The sequence below is a fragment of the Bos indicus x Bos taurus genome, chromosome 3 (genome assembly GCF_003369695.1).
Source record: "Bos indicus x Bos taurus breed Angus x Brahman F1 hybrid chromosome 3, Bos_hybrid_MaternalHap_v2.0, whole genome shotgun sequence".
NCBI lineage: Eukaryota > Metazoa > Chordata > Mammalia > Artiodactyla > Bovidae > Bos > Bos indicus x Bos taurus.
Window position 1 is genome coordinate 9,062,053 of NC_040078.1, and position 25,517 is coordinate 9,087,569.

The window sequence follows — 25,517 nt, forward strand, 5'->3', positions numbered from 1 at the left end:
GTGATGAAATAACTGCATTCATGTATATCTTAGAGAAAGCAGTGATACCTCCTTTCTTGAGGTCAGTTATTAAGGATTCTGAGTGACTGAGTGACTGAACTGAACTGAACTGAAACATTCAACATTTCAGTTCAGTTCAGTCACTCAGTCGTGTCCAACTCTGCAACCCCATGAATCACAGCACACCAGGCATCCCTGTCCATCACCAACTCCCGGAGTTTACCCAAACTCATGTCCATCAAGTTGGTGATGCCATCCAGCCATCTCATCCTCTGTCGTCCCCTTCTCCTCCTGCCCCTAATCCCTCCCAGCATCACGGTCGTTTCCAATGAGTCAACTCTTCGCATGAGGTGGCCAAAGTATTGGAGTTTCAGTTCTATTTAACATCAAAAAGTATGCTGTAAATGTCTTCAAATTTCCTGGAAGTAAAACGAACAGATCAGGAATGCTGCTATTTCTTTTTTTTTTTTTTTGAAGTTTTTAAAGCTTTTCTTTTATATACAAAGAGCTAGTACTGTTTCTGCATAAGGCTAATGTGCTGCATAATGTTGATGTGTTCCTTCCATTTAAGGAAGTTCGGTTAGTACAACTTAATGAAGCCGATGTTCTTAGCATGCGGCTGGAAACACTGGCCGCACGTATTGTGGCGTATTTCCGAATCAGACCATGCTGGTTCGAGCAGACCCAGCAAGAGTGAGAACTCTGGCCAAATTTTCTCAGGTGGCTCCTGTACAGCTGTTGGTGACCCATGTGGCTTTCTCGGCTGCAACGAGATAAAAGGTGTTATTTCTTATCAATGCATACAACCTATACAACTGGTAGGACACATCTGAACTAAATTTAAATGTTCCATCACATGTCCGGTACTCATATCTAACCAAATCATCCAAGCCAGATTCTGTGCCAAATACCGATATTCTACATCATGTTCTCCACTATCAAATAGAAAAACTTTCCACCATTTTCAAGAACATACTCGTCAGGAATCGTGATTTGACAGAGCTAAGGAAAGCTTCATTTTTCTTTTGTCTCCAACTTCTAATATTGCATGATACATTTGATAAAGATGGCATTAGAGAACAAGCAGTTGTGCCTAAAGTAGCTAAACAATTGAGAAATAATTCTCTCAAAGAGTGTTGTAAATTACTAAACACCTCTTTTATATTTGCTATAACTTGATAAACTTTTAGTTTTAAGGGGGATTGGGGATGACTGAGCTCATGGAAGGATTTTTCAATTTTAGTTTTTGACACAGCTTTTCTCAGGACTGTATCGTAACCATCACATTGATTATGAAGAACTAGACTATGGTAGGATCTATGTGTTTGTAATTTTTACTTGTTTGATATAATCAGAGTATTTTATCATATGTATTCAGAGAAACGTATATATTAATTTTAAAATATGATACAATGTTCAAAAAGAAAAAGAAAAAAAAAACCCTACTGGGCTTTTGAGTGGGATTATGTTGAATCTATAGATCAATCTGGGGAGAAGTAGCACTTTTTAAAAATGTATTTATTTTTAATTAAACCAAATTGCTTTACAGTGTTATATTGGCTTCTGCCAAACATAATCATGAATCATATGTCCCCTCCCTCTTGAACCTACATCCCACCTCCCTCCTCATCCCACTCCTCTAGGTTGTTACAGAGCACTGGTTTGAGTTCCTGGAGTCATACAGCAGATTTCAGTGAGCTATCTATTTTACATATGGTGATACTGTTTCCATGTTACTCTTTTCATACATCCCACGCTATCCTTGCTCTCCCCCCTCCTCCCATCACTGTGTCCACAAGTCTGTCCTCTATATCTGTGTGTCCATTGCTACTGTGAAAATAATTTCCTTTAGTACTGTCTTTCTAGATTCCATATGTATGCGTTGGAAGTGGAAGTGAAGTCGCTTAGTCGTGTCCAACTCTTTGCGACACCATGGACTGTAGCCCACCAGGCTCCTCCATCCATGGGATTCTCCATGGGATTCTCAAGAATACTGGAGTGAGTTGCCACTTCCTTCTCCATGGGATCTTCCTGACCCAGGGATCGAACCCATGTCTTCTGCATTACAGGCAGACGCTTTAACCTCTGAGCCACCAGGGAAGCCATGGTGTATGCGTTAATATACAATATCTGTTTTTCTCTTTCTGACTTACTTCACTCTGTAAAATAGGCTCCAGGTTCATCCACCTCATTAGAACTAACTGAAATATGTTCCTTTTTATGGCTGAGTATTATTCTGTTTGTGTATCTGTACCACAGCTTCTTTATCCATTCATCTGTCAATGGACATCTAGGTTGCTTCCATATTCTAACTATTTTAAAATGCCAGAATGAATATTGGGGTACATGTGTCTTTTTCAATTTTGGTTTCCTAAGGGTATATGCCTAATAGTGGGATTGCTGGGTCATATAGTGGTTTTATTCCTAGTTTTTAAAGGAATCTCCATACTGTCTTCCATAGTGGCTGTATCAATTTACATTCCCACCAACAGCGAAAGATGGTTTCCTTTTTTCCACACCTTCTCCAAAAGTAATTGTTTGTAGATTTTTTGATGATGGTCATTCTGACTGGTATGAGGTGGTATCTCACTGTAGCTTTTTCTTATTTATTTTTTTATTGAAGCATAATTGCTTTACAGAACTTCATTGTTTTCTGTAAAACCTCAACATGGATCAGCCATCAGTTCAGTTCAGTCACTCAGTCCTGTCTGACTGTTTGCAACCTCATGAACCACAGCATGCCAGGCCTCCCTGTCTATCACCACTTCCTAGAGTTCACCCAAACCTATGTCCATTGAGTTGGTGATGCCATCCAACCATCTCATCCTCTGTCGTCCCCTTCTCCTCCTGCCCTCAATCTTTCCCAGCGTCAGGGTATTTTCAAATGAGCTAGCTCTTCACATCAAGTGGCCAAAGTATTGGAGTTCCAGCTTCAACATCAGTCCCACCAATGAACACCCAGGACTGATCTCCTTTAGGATGGACAGATTGGATCTCCTTGCAGTCCAAGGGACTCTCAAGAGTCTTCTCTAACACTACAATTCAAAAGCATCAATTCTTCGGCTCTCAGTTCTCTTTATAGTCCAACTCTCACGTCCATACATGACCACTGGAATCAGCCATACGTATACATATATCCCCTCCCTTTTGAACCTTTCTCCCATCTCCTGCCCCATCACACTCCTCTAGGTTTATACAGAGCTCTGTTTGAGTTTCATGAGTCATACAGCAAATTCCCATTGGCTATCTATTTTACATATGGTAATGTAAGTTTCCATGTTACTCTTTCCATGCATCAAACCCTCTCCTCCCCTCTCCCCATGTCCGTAAGTCTATTCTCTATGTCTATTTCTCCATTGCTGCCCTGTAAATAAATTTTTCAGAACCATCTTTCTAGATTCTGTATATGTTCATTAGAATACCATATTTATCTTTCTCTTTCTGACTCACTTCACTCTGTATAATAGATTCGAGGTTCATCCACCTCATAACTGACTCAAATGTGTTCTTTTTTATGGCTGAGTAATATTTCATTGTGTATATATACCAAACTTCTTTATCCTTTCATCTGTTGATGGGCATCTAGTTGCTTCCATATTCTAGCTATTGTAAATAGTGCTGCAGTGAAAGATGGGACACGTGTGTCTTTCAACCCTGGATTCCTCAGGGCATATGCCTAGGAGTGGGATTGCTTGGTCATGTGGTGGTTTTATTCCTAGTTTTTTAAGTAATCTCCATACTGTCTCCCATAGTGGCTGGATCAATTTACATTCCCACCAATAGTGCAAGAGCTTTCCCTTTTCTCCACACCCTCTCCAGCATTTATTGTTTGTAGACTTTTTGGTGATGGTCATTCTGACAGGTGTGAGGTGATATCTCATTGGGGTTTTGATTTGCATTTCTCTAATAATGAATGATGGTGAGCATCTTTTCATCTGTTTTTTAGCCATCTGCATGTTTTCTTTAGAGAAATGTCTGTTTAGGTCTTTTCCCCACTTTTTGACTGGATTATTTGTTTTCGTGGTATTGAGTTGTATGAGATGCTTGTATATTTTGGAAATTAATCCTTTGTCAGTTTTTTCATTTGCTATTGCTTTCTCCCATTCCAAGGGTTGTCTTTTCACCTTGCTTATAGTTTGCTTTGCTGTGCAAAAGCTTTTAAGTTTAATCAGGTCCTGCTTGTTTACTTTTGTTTTTATTTCCATTAGTCTAAGAGGTGGGTCTTGTCATCAAGTGTTCTGCCAGTTTTCCTCTAAGAGTTTTATAGTTTCTGGTCTTATATTTAGGTCTTTAATCCATTTCGAGTTTATCTCTGTGTATGGTGTTAGAAGTGTTCTCATTTCATTCTTTTACATGTAGCTGTCCAGTTTTCCCAGCACCATTTATTGAAGCTTCTGTCTTTGTCTCATTGTATATTCTTGCCTTCTTTGTCAAAAATAAGGTACCCATAGGTGTATGGGTTTATTTCTGGGCTTTCTGTCTTGTTTCATTGGCCTATATTTCTGTTTTTGTGCCAGTACCATACTGTCTTGATGACTGGAGCTTTGTAGTATAATCTGAAGTCAGGAAGGTTGATTCCTTCAGCTCCATCCTCCTTTCTCAAGACTGCTTTGGATGTTCAGGGTCTTTTGTGTTTCCATATGAATTGTGAAATTTTTTGTTCTAGTTCTGTAGAAAAATGCCACTGGTAATTTGATAGCGATCACATTGAATTGGTAGATTGTGTTTGGTTCAGTTCAGTTCAGTTCAGTCACTCAGTCATGTCCGACTCTTTGCAACACCATGAACTGCAGCACGCCAGGCCTCCCTGTCCTTTACCAACTCCCAGAGTTTACTCAAACTCATGCCCATTGAGTCAGTGATACTGTCCAACTATCTCATCCTCTGTTGTTCCCTTCTGCTGCTGCCTTCAGTCTTTCCCAGCATCAGGGTCTTTTCAAATGAGTCAGCTCTTCACATCAGGTGGCCAAGTATTGGAGTTTCAGCTTCAACATCAGTCCTTCCAATGAATATTCAGGACTTATTTCCTTTAGGATGGACTAGTTGAATCTCCTTGCTGTCCAAGGGACTCTCAAGAGTCTTCTCCAACACCACAGTTCAAAGGCATTTTCACAATATTGATTCTTCCTGCCCAGGAACATGGAATACCTCTCCATCTGTTTATGTCATCTTTGATTTCTTTCATCAGTGTCTTATAATTTTCTGTGTACAGTTCTTTGGTCTCTGTAGGTAAGTTTATTCCTAGATATTTAGTTTTTTTGTTGTTGCAATGGTGAATGGGATTGATTCCTTAATTTATCTTTCTGATTTTTCATTGTTAGTGTATAGAAATGCAAGTGATTTTTGTGTCTTGATTTTGTATCATGAACTTTGCTGAATTCACTGATTAGCTCTAGTACTTTTCTGATACTATCTTTAGGGTTTTTATGTACAATATCATGTCATCTGCAAACAGTGAGAGCTTTACTTCTTTTCTGATCTTGATTCCTTTTTATTCTCTGATTGCTGTAGCTAGGACTTCCAGAACTATGTTGAATAATAGTGGTGAAAGTGGACACACTTGTCTTGTTCCTGATCTTAGGGGGAATGCTTCAGTTTCTTATCATTGAGAATAACGTTTTTTGCAGGTTTATCATATATGGCCTTTACTATGTTGAGGTAGGTTCCTTCTATGCCTATTTTTTGAAGAGTTTTAATCATAAATGGGTGCTGAATTTTGTCAAAGGTTTTTTCTGCATCTATTGAGATGATCATATGGTTTTATCTTTCAATTTGTTAATATGGTATATCACATTGATTGATTCATATATGTTGAAGAATCCTTGCATTCCTGGAATAAACCCAACTTAATCATAGTGTATGAGCTTTTTGATGTGTTGCTGAATTCTGTTTGCTAAAATTTTGTTGAGGGTTTTTGCATCTATGTTCATCAGTAATATTAGCCTGTAGTTTTCTTTTTTGTGTGTTGTCTTTGTCTCATTTTGGTATCAGGGTGATGGTGGCCTCATAGAATGAGTTTGGAAGGTTTCCTTCCTCTGCAATTTTTTAAAAGAATTTTAGAAGGATAAGCATTAGCTCTTCTCTAAATGTTTAATAGAATTATCCTGTGAAGCCATCTGGCCCTGGGCTTTTGTTTTTTGGGGGAGACTTTTGATCACAGCTTCAATTTCAGTGCTTGTAATTGGGTTGTTAATAATTTCTATTTCTTCCTGGTTCAGTCTTAGAAGATTGAACTTTTCTAAGAATCTGTCCATTTCTTCTAGGTTATCCATTTTATTGCCATATAGTTGTTCATAATAGTCTCTTACAATCATTTGTATTTCTGCTTTGTCTGTTGTAACCTCTCCTTTTTCATTTGTAATTTCGTTGATTTGATTCTTCTGTCTTTTTTTCTTAATGGGTCTGGATAAAGGTTTGTCAATTTTATCTTCTCAAAGAACCAGCTTTTAGTTTTGTTAATCTTTACTATTGTGTCTTTCATTTCTTTTTCATTTATTTTTGTTCAGATCTTTATGATTTCTTTCCTTCTCCTAATTTTTTGTTCTTTTTCCAGTTGTTTAAGGTATAAAGTTAGGCTGTCTATTGCATGTTTTTCTTGTTCATTGAGGTAGGCTTGTATTGCTATAAACTTCCCTCTCAGAACTGCTTTTGCTGCATCCCATAGGTTTTGAGTTTTCATTGTCACTTGTTTCTAGAAATTTTTTGATTTCCCTTTTGATTTCTTCAGTAACCTGTTGGTTATTTTGAAATATATTGTTTAATCTCCATGTGTTTGTGTTTCTTATAGTTTTTTTTTTCTTGTAATTAATATCTATTCTCATAGCATTGTGGTTGGAGAAGATGCTTGATATGATTTCAATTTTCTTAAATTCACTGAGGTTTGATTTGTGACCCAAGATGTGGTCTATCCTGGAGAATGTTCCATGTGCATTTGAGAAGGTGTATTCTTCTGCATTTGGATGGAATGTCCTGAAGATATCAATGAGATCCATCTCATCTAATGTATCATTTAAAACTTGTGTTTCCTTATTAATTTTCTGTTTTGATGATCTGTCCATTGGTGTGAGTGGAGTATTAAAGCCTTCTACTGTTATTGTGTAACTGTCAATTTCTTCTTTTATGTCTGTTAGTGTTTGTCTTATGTATTGAGGTGCCCCTATGTTGGGTGCATGGATATTTACAATTGTTATGTCCTACTAACAGGTCCAGTCCTACTAACACTCCCATCTTTCCCCCTTGTTCCTTCATCCTCCCGAGTTTTCCATGGGTCTATAATTCTTTTCCACTGGTCAGGTTCTCCTGTCTGCTCTCAGCTGGTGTTCTGCATGCACTTCTGTGTCTGAAGGTGTGTTCCTGATGTATCCGTAGAGAGAGATGTATTCCACGTCCACCTACTCCTCTGCCATCCTGTTCCCCCAATGAGTGATGTCAAGCATCTTTTCATGTGTTTATTAGTCATCTGTATGTCTTCTTTGGATAAATATCTGTCTAGGTCTTTTTCTCACTTTTTTATTGGGTTGTTTGTTTTTCTGATATTTGAGTTACATGAGCTGCTTGTATATTTTGGAAATCAATCCTTTGTCAGTTGTTTCATTTGTTATTATTTTCTCCCATTCTGAGAGCTATCTTTTCACCTTGTTTGTATTTTCCTTTGCTGTGCAAAAGCTTTTAAGTTTAATTAGGTCCCACCTGTTTATTTTTGTTTTTATTTCCATCACTCTAGGAAGTGGGTCATAGAGGATCTTGCTGTGATTTATGTCATGGAGTGTTCTCCCTAGGTTTTCCTCTAAGAGTTTCATAGATTCTGGCCTTATATTTAGGTCTTTAATCCATTTGGAGTTTATCTTTGTATGCTGTTAGGAAGTGTTCTAGTTTTATTCTTTTACATGTAACTTTCCAGTTTTCCCAGCACCACTTATTGAAGAGGCTTTCTTTGCCCCATTGTGTATTCCTCCCACCTTTGTCAAAAATAAGGCACCCAGAGGTGTGTGGGTTTATCTCTGGACTTTCTATCTTGTTCCATTGGCCTATATTTCTGTTTTTGTGCCAGTACCATACTTTCTTGATGACTGTAGCTTTGTAGTATAGTCTGAAGTCAGGAAGGTTGATTTCTCCAGTTCCATTCTTCTTTCTCAAGATTGTTTTGGCTCTTTGGGGTCTTTTGTGTTTCCATATGAATTGTGAGGTTTTTTATTCAGTTCTGTGAAAAATGTCACTGGTACTTTGATAAGGATTTTATTGAACCTGTAGGTTGCATTTGATGGTATAGTCATTTTCACAATATTGATTCTTTCAACTCAGGAACATGGAATATCTCTCCATCTGTTTGTGTTGTCTTCAATTCCTTTCATCAGGGTCTTTTAGTTTTCTGTATATACACTTTTTCTCCTTAGGTAGGTTTATTCCTCAATATTTTATTCTTTTTGCTGCCATGGTAAATGGGATTGACTCCTTAGTTTCTCTTTATGATTTTTAATTGTTAGTATATAGGAATGGAAGTATTTCTGTGTATTGATTTTGTAAAGATACCCTAGTATCTTTAGGGTTTTCTATATATAGTATCATGTCAGCTGCAAACAGTGAGTGTTTTGCTTCTTCTTTTCCAGTCTGGATTCCTTTTATTTCTTTTTCTTTTTTGATTGCCATAGCTAGGACTTCAAAAACTATGTTGAATTATAGTGATGAGAGTGGGCTTCCTTGTCTTGTTCCTGTTTTTAGAGGGAATGCTTTCAATTTTTCAACACTGAGAATAATGCTTGCTGTGGGTTTATTATATACAGCCTTTACTATGTTGAGATAGGTCCCTTCTATGCAGGTTTTTGAAGAGTTTTTTATCATAAATGGTTGCTGAATTTTGTCAAAAGTCTTTTTCTGCATCTATTGAGATTACCATATGTTTTTATCTTTCAATTTGTTAATAAACTGTATCACATTGATTGATTTGCATATATTGAAAAATCTTTCCATCCCTGGGATAATCCTGGGTTGGTCATGGTGTATGATCCTTTTAATATGTTTTTGAATTCTGTTTGCTAGAATTTTGTTGAGGATTTTTGCATCTATTTTAATCAGTGATATTGGCCTGTAATTTACCTTTTTTGTGTTGTCTTTGCCCAGTTTTGGTATCAGGGTGATGATGGCCTCATAGAAAGAGTTTGGAAGTGTTCCTTCCTCTGCAATTTTAGGAAAACACTTTAAAAGGATAGGCATTATCTCTTCTCTAAATGTTTGATAGAATTCATCTGTGAAGCCAGCCGGCCTTGGGTTTTGTTTTAAGGGAGATTTTTAATCAACGTTTCAATTTAAGTGCTTGTAATTGACTTGTTTCGGAGAAGGCAATGGCACCCCACTCCAGTACACTTGCCTGGAAAATCGCATGGAAGGAGGAGCCTGGTAGGCTGCAGTCCATGGGGTCGCTAAGAGTCGGGCACGACTGAGCGACTTCACTTTCACTTTTCACTTTTCACTTTCATGCATTGGAGAAGGAAATGGCAACCCACTCCAGTGTTCTTGCCTGGAGAATCCCAGGGACAGGGGATCCTGGTGGGCTGCTATTTATGGGATCACACAGAGTCGGACACAACTGAAGTGACTTAGCAGCAGCAGCAGCAGCAATTGACTTGTTTATAGTTTCTATTTCTTCTTGGTTCAGTCTTAGAAAATTGAGCTTTTCTAAGAATCTGTCCATTTCTTATAGGTTGTCCATTTTATTAGCATATAGTTGCTGATAATAGTTTCTTATGATCCTTTGTATTTCTGAATTGTCTGTTGTAACCTCTCCTTTTTCATTTCTAATTTTGTTGATTTGATTCTTCTCTCTTTTTTTCTTGACGAATCTGGATAAATGCTTGTCAATTTTATCTTCTTAAAGAACCAGTTTTTAGTTTTATTAGTCTGTATTATTATTTCTTTCAATCCCAAAGAAAGGCAATGCCAAACAATATTCAAACTACCGCACAATTACACTCATCTCACATGCTAGCAATATAATGCTCAAAAGTCTCCAAGCCAGGTTTCAACAGTCCGTGAACCATGAGCTTCCAGATGTTCAAGCTGGATTTAGAAAAGGCAGAGGAACCAGAGATCAAATTGCCAACATCCGTTGGATCATAGAAAAAGAAAGAGAGTTCCAGAAAAACATCTACTTCTTTATTGACTATGCCAAAGCCTTTGACAGTCTGGATTACAACAAACTGTGGAAAGTCCTTCAAGACATGGGAATACCAGACCACCTGACCTGCCTTCTGAGAAATCTGTGTGCAGGTCAGGAAGCAACAGTTAGACCTGGACATGGAACAACAGACTGGTTCCAAATAGGAAAAGGAGTACGTCAAGGCTGGATATTGTCACCCTGCTTATTTAACTTATATGCAGAGTACATCATGCCAAATGCCGGGATGAATGAAGCACAAGCTGCAATCAAGATTGCCGGGAGAAATATCAATAACCTCAGACACGCAAATGTCACCACCCTTATGGCAGAAACAGAGTAGGAACTAAAGAGTCTCTTGATGAAAGTGAAAGAGGAGAGTGAGAAAGCTGGGTTAAAACTCAACATTCAGAAAACCAAGATCATGGCATCCTGTCCCATCATTTCTTGGTAAATAGATGGGGAAACAATGGAAACAGTGACAGACGTTTTTTTTTTTTTTTTTTTTTTTGGCTCCAAAATCACTGCAGAAGTGACTGCAGCCTTGAAATTAAAAGACCCTTTCTTTTTGGAAGAAAAGCTTTGACCAACCTAGATAGCATATTGAAAAGCAGAGACATTACTTTGCCAACTAAGGTCCATCTAGTCAAAGCTATGGTTTTTCCAGTAGTCATGTATGGTGTAAGGGTTGGACTATAAAGAAAGCTGAGTGCCAAAGAATTGATGCTTTTGAACTGTGGTGCTGGAGAAGACTCTTGAGAGCCCCTTGGACTGCAAGGATTTCCTAAAGAAAATCAGTCCTGAATATTCATTGGAAAGACTGATGCTGAAGCTGAAACTCCAAAATTTTGGCCACCTGATGCAAAGAGCTGACTCATTTGAAGACCCTGATGCTGGGAAAGATTGAAGGTGGGAGGAGAAGGGGACACCAGAGGATGAGATAGTTGCATGGCATCACCTGCTCGATAGACATGAGTTTGAGCAAGCTTCAAGAGTTGGTGATGCAGGGAGGCCTGGCATGCTGCAGTCCATGGGGTCACAAAGAGTCAGACATGACTGAGTGACTGTACTGAACTGATTATTTCTTATTTCTTTTCATTTATTTCTACTCTGATCTTAATTACTCCTTTACTTCTGCTAACTTTCAGGTTTTGTTCTTCTTCTTTTCCAGTTGTTTTAGGTATAAATTATCCTGTCTATTCTATGTTTTTCTTGTTTCTTGAGGTAGTATTGTATTGTTATAAACTTCCCTCTTAGAACTGCTTTTGCTGCATCCCTTAGGTATTGAATTGTCATGTTTTAATTGTCATTTGTTTCTAGGAATTTTTTGATTTCCCTTTTGATTTTTCAATAACCTGTTCATTATTTAGAAATGTATTATTTAATCTCCATATGCTTGTGGGTTTTTTTTTTTTACAGTTTTTTTTGTTTTTTTGTTTTTTCCTGTAACTGATATCTAGTCTCATAGTGCTGTGGTCAGAAAAGATGCTTGGTATGATTTCGATTTTCGTAGATTTAGTGAGATTTGATCTGTGACCCAAGATGTGGTCTATTTTGGAGAATGTTCATGTGCAGTTGAGAAAAAGTGCATTCTTCTTCATTTGGATGCAATGTCCTGACGATATAAATGAGATTCATCTGGTCTAATATGTCATTTATGTCTTGTGTTTCCTTATTAATTTGCTGCTTTAAATAACTGGCCATTGGTGTAAGTGGGGTGTTAAAGTCCCCTACTATTATTGTGTTACTGTCAGTTTCCCCCTTTTTATGTCTGTTAGTGTTTGCTTTATATATTGAGGTGCTCCTATGTTGGATGCATAACTATTTACAATTGTATGTCTTCCTCTTGGATTTGTCCCTTGATCATTATATAGTGTCCTTCCTGTCTCTTGTAATCTTTATTTTAAGGTCTATTTTGTCTGATATGAGGATTGCTACTCCAGCTTTCTTTTGATTTCCATTAGCATGGAATATCTTTTTCCACCCTCTCACTTTCAGTCAGTATGTGTCTCTAGTTATGAAATAGGTCGTGTGGACAGCATATATACGGGTCTTTTTTTTGTTTCCATTCAGCCAGTCTGTGTCTTTTGGTTGGAGCATTTAATCCATTTACATTTAAAGTAATTATTGATATATATGTTCCTATTGCCATTTTCTTAATTGTTTGGGGTTTGTTTTTGTAGGTCTTTTTCTTCTTTTGTGTTTCCTGTCTATGTAAGTCCCATTAACATTTGTTGTAAAGCTGGTTTTGCAGTACTAAATTCTCTTAACTTTTGCTTGTTGTAAAGCTTTTGACTTCTCCATCAATTCTGAATTAGATCCTTGCCAGGTAATGTAATCTTGGATGTAGGTTTTTCCCTTTTAGTGCTTTAAATATATCCTGCTATTTCCTTCTGGCCTGCAGAGTTTCTGCTGAAAGATCAGCCATTAATCATATGGTTTCCCTTGTATGTTACTTGTTGCTTTTTCCTTGTTGCTTTTTGTTCTTTCTTTGTGTTTAATCTTTGTTAGTTTGATTAGTATGTGCCTTGGCATGTTTCTACTTGGTTCTATCTTGTATGAGGCTCTCTGAGCTTTTTGGACTTGATTGACTATTTCCTTTCCTGTGTTGGGGAAATTTTCAACTATAATCTCTTCAAACATTTTCTCATACCCTTTGTTTTTCTCTTCGTCTTCTGGAACCCCTATAATTAGAATGTTGGTGCACTTAATATTGTTCAAGAAGTCTCTGAGACTATCCTCAGCTCTTTGCATTCCTTTTCCTTTATATTGCTCTTCAGCAGTTATTTCCATCATTCTGTCGGAGAAGGCAATGGCACCCCACTCCAGTACTCTTGCCTGGAAAATCCCATGGACGGAGGAGCCTGGAAGGCTGCAGTCTATGGGGTCGCTGAGGGTCTGACACGACTGAGCGACTTCACTTTCACTTTTCACTTTCATGCATTGGAGATGGAAATGGCAACCCACTCCAGTGTTCTTGCCTGGAGAATCCCAGGGACAGCAGAGTCTGGTGGGCTCTGCCTGGTGGGTAGCACAGAGTCAGACACGACTGAAGCGACTTAGCAGCAGCAGCAGTCTTCCAGATCACTTATCCGTTCTTCTGTCTCAGATATTTTGCTATTGATTTCTTCTCAAGTATTTTTAATTTCAGTAACTGTGCTTTTTTTCACCATTTGTTTATTCTTTATTTCTTCTAAGTCTTTGTTAAATGTGTTAATTGATTCTTGCATTTTCTCCATTCTATTTTCAAGGTTTTGGATAATTTTTACTATCATTATCCTGAATTATTTTTCTGTTAGGTTGTCTATTTCCTCTTTGTTTATTTGGACTTACATGTTTCTAGGTTGTTCCTTCATCTTCACAATATTTCTCTGTCTTTTCAATTTTTTTAACTTATTGTGTTTGAGGTCTTCTTTTTTCAAGGCTTCGAGGTCAAATTCCTTCTTCCTTTTGGTTTCTGCCCGCATGGGTAAGGTTTGTGCAGTAGTTCGTGTGGGCTTCGTGTAGGGTGTGGCTTGTGCTTGCATTCTGGTGGAAGGAGGTGAGCTTTTTTTGTCCCCTCTGATGGGCAGGGCTGTGTGAGGTGGTAATACTGTCTGCTGATGATTGGGTTTGTTTCTGTCTTGTTTGTTTGGATTAGGCATTCTGCACTGGGTGCTGCCAGCAGTTGGGTGATGCAGGGTCTTGTATACAAGTGGATGCCTTTGTGGGAGTTCTCACTAATTAATACTCCCTAGGGTTAGGGGTTCTCTGGCAGTATAGGGTCTTGGAGTCCGCACCCCCATTCCAAAGGCTCATGGCCCGATCTCTAGCTGGGGAGTGGAGCTTGCACAGGTAATTTGTTATGGCCTTAAAGAGGATTAAAACAAACACACAAAAACAAAAAACAAAAGATTCATCTCATACAAATGGCAAATACAAAATCAGGCAAACAATAACAAAAATAACGGAATATGCACACACACAAACACCTATAAACAAAACCAAAAGAGTCCAAAAAAAAAAAAAAGAAGTACAGTAGATTTCCCAGTGAGCAAAGGAAACAAAAAAATACCAACCAGTTAAAAACAAAACGAACTAAAGCACAAACTGGGAAACAAAACCAAAGCAAGCTGCCAATTGTGGAACAAAGCAATGAAAATGAAACAAACAAACATGGTGAGAAAAAGAAATAAAAGGAAGAAAATAAAGAATAGAAATGCAAAGTTAAATAAAGGTAAATGAAGAAGATTTATATGTATTAAAAAGAATAACTACCATAGGAAAAGCAAACAAAAGAATAAGTGTTGAAGCAAAATAATACATTTTAAAAATTAAAATAAGGAAAACCCACAGAACCACAAAAGACCAGTGTAGAGGCAGAAGTATATAAAAGAAATAAAAATTGTGATTAAAAAAATTGTCAAAAGTTTAAATAGTTTTAATAGTACTAGTTAAGTCAACAACTATGGCAACAGAAGGAAAAAAAACTGTGAAAAAGAAAAAATACAGAAGCAACTGCAGAACAAGTCAAAATACAAGAATAATAAATGTTTTTCTTGAATTTCTGCTGTCAGCATCCTTTCCCTTGCTGTGAGTCACAGTCCACTTCACCTGCATAGGGCACCCTTCAATACTGGGCTGGTCTCTGTAGACTCTAATCTGGTCCTCGTCCTGTGTGTTCTAGCCTCCAATGTCCACAGTTGTCAGAACTAGTGCATTTTCTTTTGTGGGAACTCTTATTGTCCTTTTATATATTCTAGGCAGACAGAGAGTCTGCTTAGTTGATCATGTGGATTTAATCTGAAGCTTGTACAGCTGGTGGGAAGGTTTTAGGTCCTCTTCCTTAGACACACAGCCCCTGGGTTTCAACTGTGGTTTTATCTCCACCTCTCCATATAAGATATCCATAGGGGTTTGCTTCTGAGGCTTCCCTGGAATACTTGGGTCTGCCCTAATGAGGACCAAGTGTGGAGATGGCACAGCTGTTTGGATTGCAGGGAAACTGGCAGCATCAGGTACTCAGGGGAGCTGGCAGCTAGGGCAGCAGGAAATATGGTGTTCTTAGGGTTTTTTCTGCTGCTGCTGCTAAGTCACGGAGAAGGCAATGGCACCCCACTCCAGGGTTTTTTCTAGCCTCTGACAACTCTGTCCCAGTGGGGTTTGAGGATGGAGGTGGCACAGTTTCTTGGATCACAGGGACCCTGACAGTGTCAGCTACACAAGGGTGCTTGCAGCTATTGTCACAGAAGATATGACACTATTAGGGCTTGTTTTAGCCCCTGGCAACTCTGCCCCAGTGAAAATTGAGTGTGAATGTGACACAGCTGTTTGGATCGTGGGGACCCTAGTGTGATGGGACACCAACTGCCTCAGTCACAGGAGATATGGCCCTTTAAGTGTCTTTCTAGCCTCTGGAAACTGGTGATCAGAAGACCTCTTTGGCTGGTCCTTCTCTGTTGCTTGGCATGTCAGGAGCTTAAAAGGCCAGTCTCTCTGGGGTCTTTCTCTATTGTTCAGCTGTCAGTGCTGGTGTGTGGGGAGAGAGAGAGCAATGGTGATGGCTGCACACCCTACGTGTGACTCAACAGTATCACCTTGCCTCCATGGTTGCCTGGTTTTCTTCCACAGGCATTTCCCATGGTGATCTCCCTCATGTCCCCTCTGGCTGTATCCCTGCCATCAAAAGCATGGGACTGCACTCCAATCCCTATGCTTCAGCTCCCAGCTATTGTGCTTTCTACGGGACTCGCATCCCTGTCTGGGGTACGTATGGCTACAGTAAGGATTGTCTGTGTGATTCTCATTCCATTTAGACTGTCACAGATCAGCTGCTTCACTCTCAGCCTCAAATGTTTCTCCTCTGTCCCAAACAATTGCCTTGATGTGGAGATTAGAGCCCTGCTTCAGTTCCCCCACCCACCAAGGCAAGGTCCAATCCTGCTTACTCTCCTCTTTTTCCCCCTACTTCCTTCATCCTACTGAATTTTGCTTGGTTCTATGTATTCTTTTCCGGGGGTCAGGTACTCCTGCCTGCTCTCAGTTGGTGTTCTTCAAGATCTTCTGTGTCTGAAGGTGAATTTGTGATGTATCCATGGAGAGAGATGTATTCCACATCTACCTACTGCTCTGCCATCTTGAGAACTAACATCTTAACAATATTGAATATTCCAACACATCAATAGGCATTCCTTCCCATTTACTTCTAGTCTCCAGTGCCTTTGTCAGATTTATCCTTACACTTTCATCAGATTTATTTGTAAATATTTCATGTTTTTGATCCCCTCTTTTCTTCAGTTTGACGAGTTTTTATTATTTTGACATTCACTGACCCTTTCTTTGACAGTGTCTATTCTGATATTTATTAAGTCCATCAAATTAACTTCTGTTTCACATATTATATTTTTTTACATTTTAGAATTCCCAGTTAGTTCTTCATTTGAATTTTCATTTCTCTCTAGAATGAGCCCATCTTTTCAAATTTTCAACAACTTGTCCTATAAATTCTTAAAAATATTTACAATTGTTGTTTTAGTCTTTATCTATTTCCAAAAACTGCTCATCTGTAGTTTGTTTCTATTAACTGAGCTTTCTCTTAATTATGTATCGTGTTTTCTTGCTTCTTAACAATTCTTATAACTTTGATTGCATTCTAATAGTTGTATAAAAATGGTATATTTTTAAGTATAATACTTTTTGTTTTGTTTTACTTTGTTTTCATGGAAATGCAATCCCTTCACTCTGCCTGGCATTTTGAGTGAGACTCTGATTATTAATATTTTCCTTAGAATTAAATTGAACTGGGATAGTGTCGTTGCTTTAGTTAGATTGAGTTTGCTTAAAATCAGCCTAATCCCCAACATCCTTCCCCATCCCTGCCTCTTAGATCGTATCAATATTTGAAGTGGAAAGGGGTTGGGCTGTAGTTTTATTATTTTTGGTTCACTTTTATATTAAAATTCCAGCTATATATGTCATACAATCTGCCTTTGTTTTCCAGATCCTGTCAATGCCACTTTCCCAGAAAAATTCTGGAGGGCATGGGAATTTTTGGACCAAAAAAAAAAAAAGTTTTAGCATTGGGACTTTTCCAGCTTCCATCCTAGCCTGCCAACCCACAGGGCCACCTGATTTTATCTAATTTGTCCTTCTTCTCAAAGTTTCTGTCTATAGCAGTCTTTCTCTTCTATTGGTCTGTACCCCAGACCAGCTTCCTGTCCCAGATCTCAAGCTATTTGGCACTCTGCTCAACTGCAAATGGCACAACAAGAGGTTTCTCAAAAGCTAGAATCTTTTTTCCCAAAGGAATCAGTCTTTTTTATTTTACTTCAGTGTTTTAGGGCATAATAAAAAGTAAGGTTTATGGCACCCCACTCCAGTACTCTTGCCTGGAAAATCCCATGGACAGAGGAGCCTGGTAGGCTGCAGTCCATGGGGTCGCTAAGAGTTGGACACGACTGAGTGACTTCACTTTGACTTTCCACTTTCATGCATTGGAGAAGGAAATGGCAACCCACTCCAGTATTCTTGCCTGGAGAATCCCAGGGATGGGGAAGCCTGGTGGGCGGCCGTCTATGGGGTCACACAGAGTCAGACAGGACTGAAGCGACTTAGCAGCAGCAGCAGCAGCAGCAAACATGTTGAAATTAGTTTCAAGGCAGTAGAAATTGTCACATGGTGGAAAGAGTAATCAAATAATTGTCACTGTTCCATTATCTAGTGAATTATCCTTCCCTTTTCTTTGTTCCAGGTAATCAAGAGGAGGTACTGGAAGAAAAAGCAATACGTAAGTATATGACTGCCTTTTGAAGAAAAAGCAATAATAATAATAATACTGGGGTTGATAGTTGAGTTGCCATACAGTGTAGTGACTAATACATCCTTGACATAATCCTTTTCCTATTTGGAACCAGTCTGTTGTTCCATGTTCAGTTCTAACTGTTGCTTCCTGACCTGCATATAGATTCTCAAGAAGCAGGTCAGGTGGTCTGGTATTCCCATCTCTTGAAGAATTTCCCCCAGTTTATTGTGATCCACATAGTCAAAGGCTTTGGCATAGTCAATAAAGCAGACATAGATGTTTTTCTGGAACTCTCTTGCTTTTTCGATGATCCAGCGGATGTTGGTAATTTGATCTCTGGTTCCTCGGCCTTCCCTAAAACCACCTTGAATATCTGGAAGTTCATGGTTCACGTACTGCTGAAGCCTGGCTTGGAGAATTTTGAGCATCACTTTACTAGCGTGTGTGGTAGTTTGAGCATTCTTTGGCATTGCCTTTCTTTGGGATTGGAATGAAAACTGACCTTTTCCAGTCCTGTGGCCACTGCTGAGTTTTCCAAATTTGCTGGCATATTGAGTGCAGCACTTTCACAGCATCATCTTTCAGGATTTGAAATAGCTCAACTGGAATTCCATCACTTCCACTAGCTTTGTTCGTAGTGATGCTTTCTCAGGCCCACTTGACTTCACATTCCAGGATGTCTGGCTCTAGGTGAGTGATCATACCATCGTGATTATCTGGGTTGTGAAGATCTTTTTTGTACAGTCACCATGCTTATTTAACTTATATGTAGAGTACATCATGAGAAACGTTGGTCTGGAAGAAGCACAAGCTGGAATCAAGATTGCCAGAAGAAATATTAATAACCTCAGATATGCAGATGACACCACCCTTATGGCAGAAAGTGAAGAGGAAATAAAAAGCCTCTTGATGAAAGGAAAAGAGGAGCATGAAAAAGCTGGCTTAAAGCTCAACATTCAGAAAATGAAGATCATGGCATCCGGTCCCATCACTTCATGGGAAATAGATGGGGAAACAGTGGAAACAGTGTCAGATTTTATTTTTCTGGGCTCCAAAATCACTGCAGATGGTGACTGCAGCCATGAAATTAAAAGACACTTACTCCTTGGAAGGAAAGTTATGACCAACCTAGATAGCATATTGAAAAGCAGAGACATTACTTTGTCAACAAAGGTTCATCTAGTCAAGGCTATGGTTTTTCCAGTGGTCATGTATGGATGTGAGAGTTGGACTGTGAAGAAAGCTGAGTGCCGAAGGATTGACGCTTTTGAACTGTGGTGTTGGAAAAGACTCTTGAGAGTCCCTTGGACTGCAAGGAGATCCAACCAGTCCATTCTAAAGGAGATCAGTCCTGTGATTTCTATGGAAGGAATGATGCTAAAGCTGAAACTCCAGTACTTTGGCCACCTCATGCAAAGAGTTGACTCATTGGAAAAGACTCTGACGCTGGGAGGGATCAAGGGCAGGAGGAGAAGGGGAGGACAGAGGATGAGCTGGCTGGATGGCATCACTGACTCGATGGACGTGAGTTTGAGTGAACTCTGGGAGTTGGTGATGGACAGGGAGGCCTGGCATGCTGCGATTCATGGGGTCACAAAGAGTTGGACACGACTGAGCGACTGAACTGAACTGAACTGAACTGAAAATTCTTTGCCTGTATTTTAACAAGAAGATAAAAATATGCTCTTAAGATAAATATTGTTATAGAATTTAAGAAGCCTGAAAGAAGAAAAAGTGCACTGTGAGCTGAAATCAGAAAAGGCAGGTCTCTTACTGATCCTTCACTCTTGGAATCTCATTAACTATCAGATGAAACTTGATGACTGCCAGCCATTCAACATTTTCCCCATTCTAGGCTGTTTAATTGCTCAAAACCACCACATACAGATTAGTCTGAAATGTACTTATTGTTCCTGCTGGAGGTGTTTTAAAAATCAACAAAAGCTAGTATCTTCTTTTTTCAATTTATTTATTTTTAATTGAGGAATAATTGCTTTACAGTATTATGTTGGTTTCTGCCAAACATCAATATGAATCAGCCATAGGTATAATATGTCCCTTCCTTCTTGAAATTCCCACCCACCTCCCTCCCATCCCACCCCTCTAAATTGTTACAGAGCCTTGGTTTGAGTTCCCTGAGTCATGTAGCAAATTCCCATTAGCTATCTATTTTATATACGGTAATGTCTGTTTCCATGTTATTCTATCCATATCTCCCATCCTCTCCTTCCTTCTCACCACCACCTCCGTGTTCATAAGTCTGTTCTCTGTGTCTGTGTATCCACTGCTGTCCTGCAAATAATTTCATCAGTATCATCTTTCTAGATTCCATATATATATATGAAAGAAATGGCAACCCACTCCAGTATTCTTGCCTGGAGAATTCCGTGGACAGAGGAGTCTGGCAGGTTATAGTCCATGGAGTCACAGAGTTGAACATGACTGAGTGACTATCACTACATTATATATATATATATATACATACACACATTAGTATACAATATTTGTTTTTCTCTTTCTGACTTACTTCACTCTGTATATAGGCTCTAGGTTCACCCACCTCATTAGAACTGACTGAACTGTTTCTTTTTTATGACTGAGAATTATTCATTGTATATATGTACCACAGCTTCTGTATCCATTCATCTGTTGATGGACATCTAGGTTGCTTCCATGTCCTAGCTCTTATCAATGGTGCTGCAATGAACACTGGTGTACACGTGTCTTTTTGGTTCAGTTTGGTTTCCTCAGGGTTTATGCCTAGCAGTGAGATTGTTGGGTCATATGGTGGTTTGTTTTTAGGTTTTAAAAGAATCTCCATACTATCTTCCATAGTGGCTGTATCAATTTACATTCCTACTAACAGTGCAAGAAGATTTCCTTTTCTCCACACCCTCTCCAGCTTTTATTGTTTGTAGATTTTTTTTTGATGATGGCCATTCTGACTGGTGTGAGGTGGTATCTCATTATAGTTTTGGTTTGCCTTTCTCTAATTAAGACATTAAAGAAAGAAATTGAAGACAACATAAACAGATGGAGAGATATTCCATATTCCTTGGTTGGAAGACTCAATATTGTGAAAATGACTATATCATCAAATGCAATTCACAGATTCAATGCAATCCCTATCAAGTTACCAGTGACATTTTCCACAGAACTAGAATTTAAAATTTCACAATTGATATGGAACCACAAAAGACCCCAAACATCCAAAGCAGTCTTGAGAAAGAAGAATGGAGCTGGAGGAATCAACCTTCCTGACTTCAGGCTCGACTACAAAGCTGCAGTCATCAAGAAAGTATGGTACTGGCACAAAAACAGAAGTATAGACCAATGCAACAAGATAAACAGTCCAGAGATAAACCCATACACCTATGGGCACCTTATTTTTGACAAAGGGGGCAAGAATATACAACAGGACAAAGACAGTCACTTCAATAAGTGGTGCTGGAAAAACTGAACAGCTTCGTGTAAGAGTGAAATTAGAACATTTCCTAACACCACAAAGATAAACTCAGAATGGATTATATATCTAAATGTAAGGCCAGAAACAATAAAACTCTTAGAGGAAAGCATAGGGAGAACACTCAATGACATAAATCACAGCAAGATCCTCTATGACCCACCTCCTAGAGTGATGGAAATAAAAACAAAAATAAACAAGTGGGGCCTAATTAAACTTAAAAGCTTTTGTACAGCAAAGGAAACTATAAACAATGTGAAAAGACAACCTTCAGAATGGGAGAAAATAATGGCAAATGAAACAACTGACAAAGGGTTAATTTTCAAAATATAAAAGCACCAGCTCATACAAGTCAATACCAGAAAAACAAACAACCCAATCAAAAGTGGGGAAAAGGCCTAAACAGACTTTTCTGCAAAGAAGACATACAGATAGCTAATAAACACATGAAAAGATCCTCAACAAAAGCTGCTGCTGCTAAGTCGCTTCAGGCAAGAACACTGGAGTGGGTTGCCATTTCCTTCTCCAATGCATGAAAGTGAAAAGTGAAAGCGAAGTCGCTCAGTCGTGTCCGACTCTTAGCGACCCCATGGACTGCAGCCTACTAGGGTCCTCTGTCCATGGGATTTTCCAGGTAAGAGTACTGGAGTGGGTTGCCATTGCCTTCTCTGCAACAAAAGCTAGTTCCTTCTTAATTAAAAAAAAGAAAAATACACTGCTTGTTTGACAGCTTAAGGCTGAAATACGGAGAAAAGACATTTGTCCAAGCATAAGAGGAGATAAGTCCTTGAATAAAACACCAGCACGGGCTTACCTGGTGGCAGTAAAGAATCCGCCTGCAATGCAGGAGCTGCAGGAGACACGAGTTGGATCCCTGGGTTGGGAAGATCCCTTGGAGGAGGGCATGACAACCCATTCCAGTATTCTTGCCTGGAGAATCCCATGGACAAAGGTGCCTGTCAGGCTACAGTCCATAGGGTCACAAAGAGTCAAACATGAGTGAAGCTTCTTAGCATGCACATGCAAGATACCAATACAGAAGTTCTAAAGACATACATATGAGACCAAGCAAGAGTTTTAAATGCAAGAGAAGAAGGAACATTCCTTCAGGGAATAAAGAAGGAATATAGAAGATACAAAGTTAGGTTTTTAGCAGCTCTTGGCAACTTCATAGTCTTTCTCCCTTCTCTGTACAACTAACACAAGATAGATGTGTGGTTGTGCAAATGTACTAATTACATATTTCAGGGAGATATGCTTGTTAAAACTGTGAAAGTAATATGGGTTAATTTTGTGAAAGGACATAATTTGGAAAATTTTATATTAATCAGTCTTTGGTCCGAGCTTCCCAATTCACTATATCTCAAAAAGGCACTCAACTGTTCAACACTGAATAAGTATATATGGGAAATGATGAGAAGGATTGCTCAGTGAATGACTCCAAATGCTCAGAATCCCTAGAAATGAGCTAGCTGGTTGAGGAGTCCTGTTAGTGGAAAAGGCTACATACAATCTTACTTCTCCAGGTCTCAGGGCCTATTTCCTCAGTTTCCCCAGCACTCCACTGGCTTCCCAGGTGGTGCTAATGGTAAAGAATCTGTCTGCCACTGCAGAGGACATAAAAGGGACTCGGGTTCAATTTCTGTGTCGGAAAGATCCCCTGGAGAAGGAAATGACAACCCACTCCAATATCCTTGCCTGGAAAATTCCATGGGCAGAGGAGCCTTATGGGCTCAGTCCATGGGGCCGCAAAGAGTTGGACAAAACTGAGCAACTGGACTACCACCACCACCCACCTCTCCCCAGAATAGCTGGGTCCAAGTTCAAACTGCTTGGTATCTGGTCCTAAATTTTACTCCCATTACCACTCTCCCTCACCTCCAACCCAGACAAAGCCCTTGTTATACTTCTAACAGGGACTGGGGAGGCTTCATAAAAGAATGGTCCTGAGTCATGTCTAGTTCAATCACAATTATACCAATTATATTATATATTATATACACTATATATATGCATATCAGATCAGATGAGATCACTCAGTCGTGTCCGACTCTTTGCGACCCCATGAATCGCAGCACGCCAGGCCTCCCTGTCCATCATCAACTACCGGAGTTCACTGAGACTCACGTCCATCAAGTCAGTGATGCCATCCAGCCAGCTCATCCTCTGTCGTCCCCTTCTCCTCCTGCCCCCAATCCTTCCCAGCATCAGAGTCTTTTCCAATGAGTCAACTCTTTGCATAAAGTGGCCAAAGTACTGGAGTTTCAGCTTTAGCATCATTCCTTCCAAAGAAACCCCAGGGCTGATCTCCTTCAGAATGGACTGGTTGGATCTCCTTGCAGCCCAAGGGACTCTCAAGAGTCTTCTCCAACACCACAGTTCAAAAGCATCAATCCTTCGGTGCTCAGCTTTCTTCACAGTCCAACTCTCACATCCATACATGACCACAGGAAAAACCATAGCCTTGACTAGACGAACCTTTGTTGACAAAGTAATGTCTCTGCTTTTCAATATGCTACCTAGGTTGGTCATAACTTTCCTTCCAAGGAGTAAGCGTCTTTTAATTTCATGGCTGCAGTTACCATCTGCAGTGATTTTGGAGCCCAGAAAAATAAAGTCTGACATTGTTTCCACTGTTTCCCCATCTATTTCCCATGAAGTGATGGGACCGGATGCCATGATCTTCATTTTCTGAATGTTGAGCTTTAAGCCAACTTTTTACTCTCCTCTTTCACCTTCATCAAGAGGCTTTTTATTTCCTCTTCACTTTCTGCCATAAGGGTGGTGTCATCTGCATATCTGAGGTTATTGATATTTCTCCCAGCAATCTTGATTCCAGCTTGTGTTTCTTCCAGTCCAGCGTTTCTCATGATGTACTCTGCATATAAGTTAAATAAACAGGGTGACAATATACAGCCTTGATGTACTCCTTTTCCTATTTGGAACCAGTCTATACAGTAATACAATACACTACAATTTATAACAATTTTATAATTATATATAGCCATATTATATCTGATAAGATACATTATCAGATAATATCTGATATCTGATAATATCTATATTTTATATATAGCTGTATATGTTATTAAACTTATATATATATAACTATATATTATTATCAGATAATACCTGTATATCTGATATATACATTATATTATTATTACATATATGATTATAATGATCATATAGTACAAATAATTATACAGTTATATACAATTGTATAATAGAATTCTACATGATTATTATTGCATATGCTAATATTAATAATTTTGCAATATTAGTTGCTATCACTTATAAAGCTCTTACAGTGTTAACACATTCTTCCCATTGCCTGATCCATATCACCTTTCTCCTAATTATGCTAACTTGCTCTTCAGATCTGGCTCAGCTTGGTCATCAGTTCCTTCAGGAAGCCTCCCTGACACTGTCCTAGCCTGGCTTAGATGTCTCTGCTGCCCTCCTAGTTCCTCTTATTTTCTCTTTTGAAATACATATCACACTACACTGCCTGCTGGTGTTGATTTCCATAACAAGAATATGAGCTCCATGAAAGGAGAGAGATCAAATCGCTTTGTGGCTCTTTATACTGCCTGTGCCAACAATAGTGTCTGGCACATAGTAGGCATTCAATAAATATTTATTGCTAAGCACTTTATACAACAGGAAAAAGAACTAGTCTGTCCATCATGAGTTAACTCAACTTCCTTTGCTTTGTGGCTATAAAAAGGCAACAGAAGTGAAGCTGATTCTCCACTGAAAGAATGCCATGCTGTGTGCAGAAGTTTATAGTGAAAAAGATGGCTCATCACCACCTATGGATCTTGCTCTTTTGCCTACAAACCTGTGAGTTCTGCCCCTTGCTGATATCCTCCTAATTTTCTATTAAGTTTTGGAAATTGCCCTTAAGGAGGCTATTGAAATGTCCTTTTGGCCTGCTTTAATAGAAACACCCTGGGTCTCCAAAGGGATCCTCCTGACTGGGAAGAGACTTAAGATCCAAACCTATCTGGTTTTCAGCTTTATAGTTTATATATCTGAATTTTATCTGTACTCAGCCTCTAAACATCTGAGAAAAACTCTTCTGCTCAGAAGCATCAGCTCATGGTAGACCTGCCCAGAAA

At 39.0% G+C, this 25,517-nt stretch overlaps 1 protein-coding gene and 1 pseudogene across 4 annotated transcripts in view; one reads left to right on the plus strand and one right to left on the minus strand.

Moving 5' to 3' along the window:
* Positions 1-580: 580 nt before the first annotated feature.
* Positions 581-759, minus strand: LOC113882657 (annotated as a pseudogene).
* Positions 760-24,936: 24,177 nt separating this feature from the next.
* The window catches only part of CD84 (CD84 molecule), a 43,695-nt gene continuing 43,114 nt past the window's right edge, over positions 24,937-25,517 (plus strand). Inside the window, exon 1 of one of the 4 annotated variants that reach the window (XM_027528485.1) lies at positions 24,937-25,239. In XM_027528485.1, the coding sequence (XP_027384286.1) occupies positions 25,158-25,239 (82 nt within the window). In that variant the 5' untranslated portion in view covers positions 24,937-25,157. The remainder of the gene's footprint in view (positions 25,240-25,517) is intronic. The other 3 variants (XM_027528467.1, XM_027528459.1, XM_027528477.1) reach the window with 3 other exon arrangements.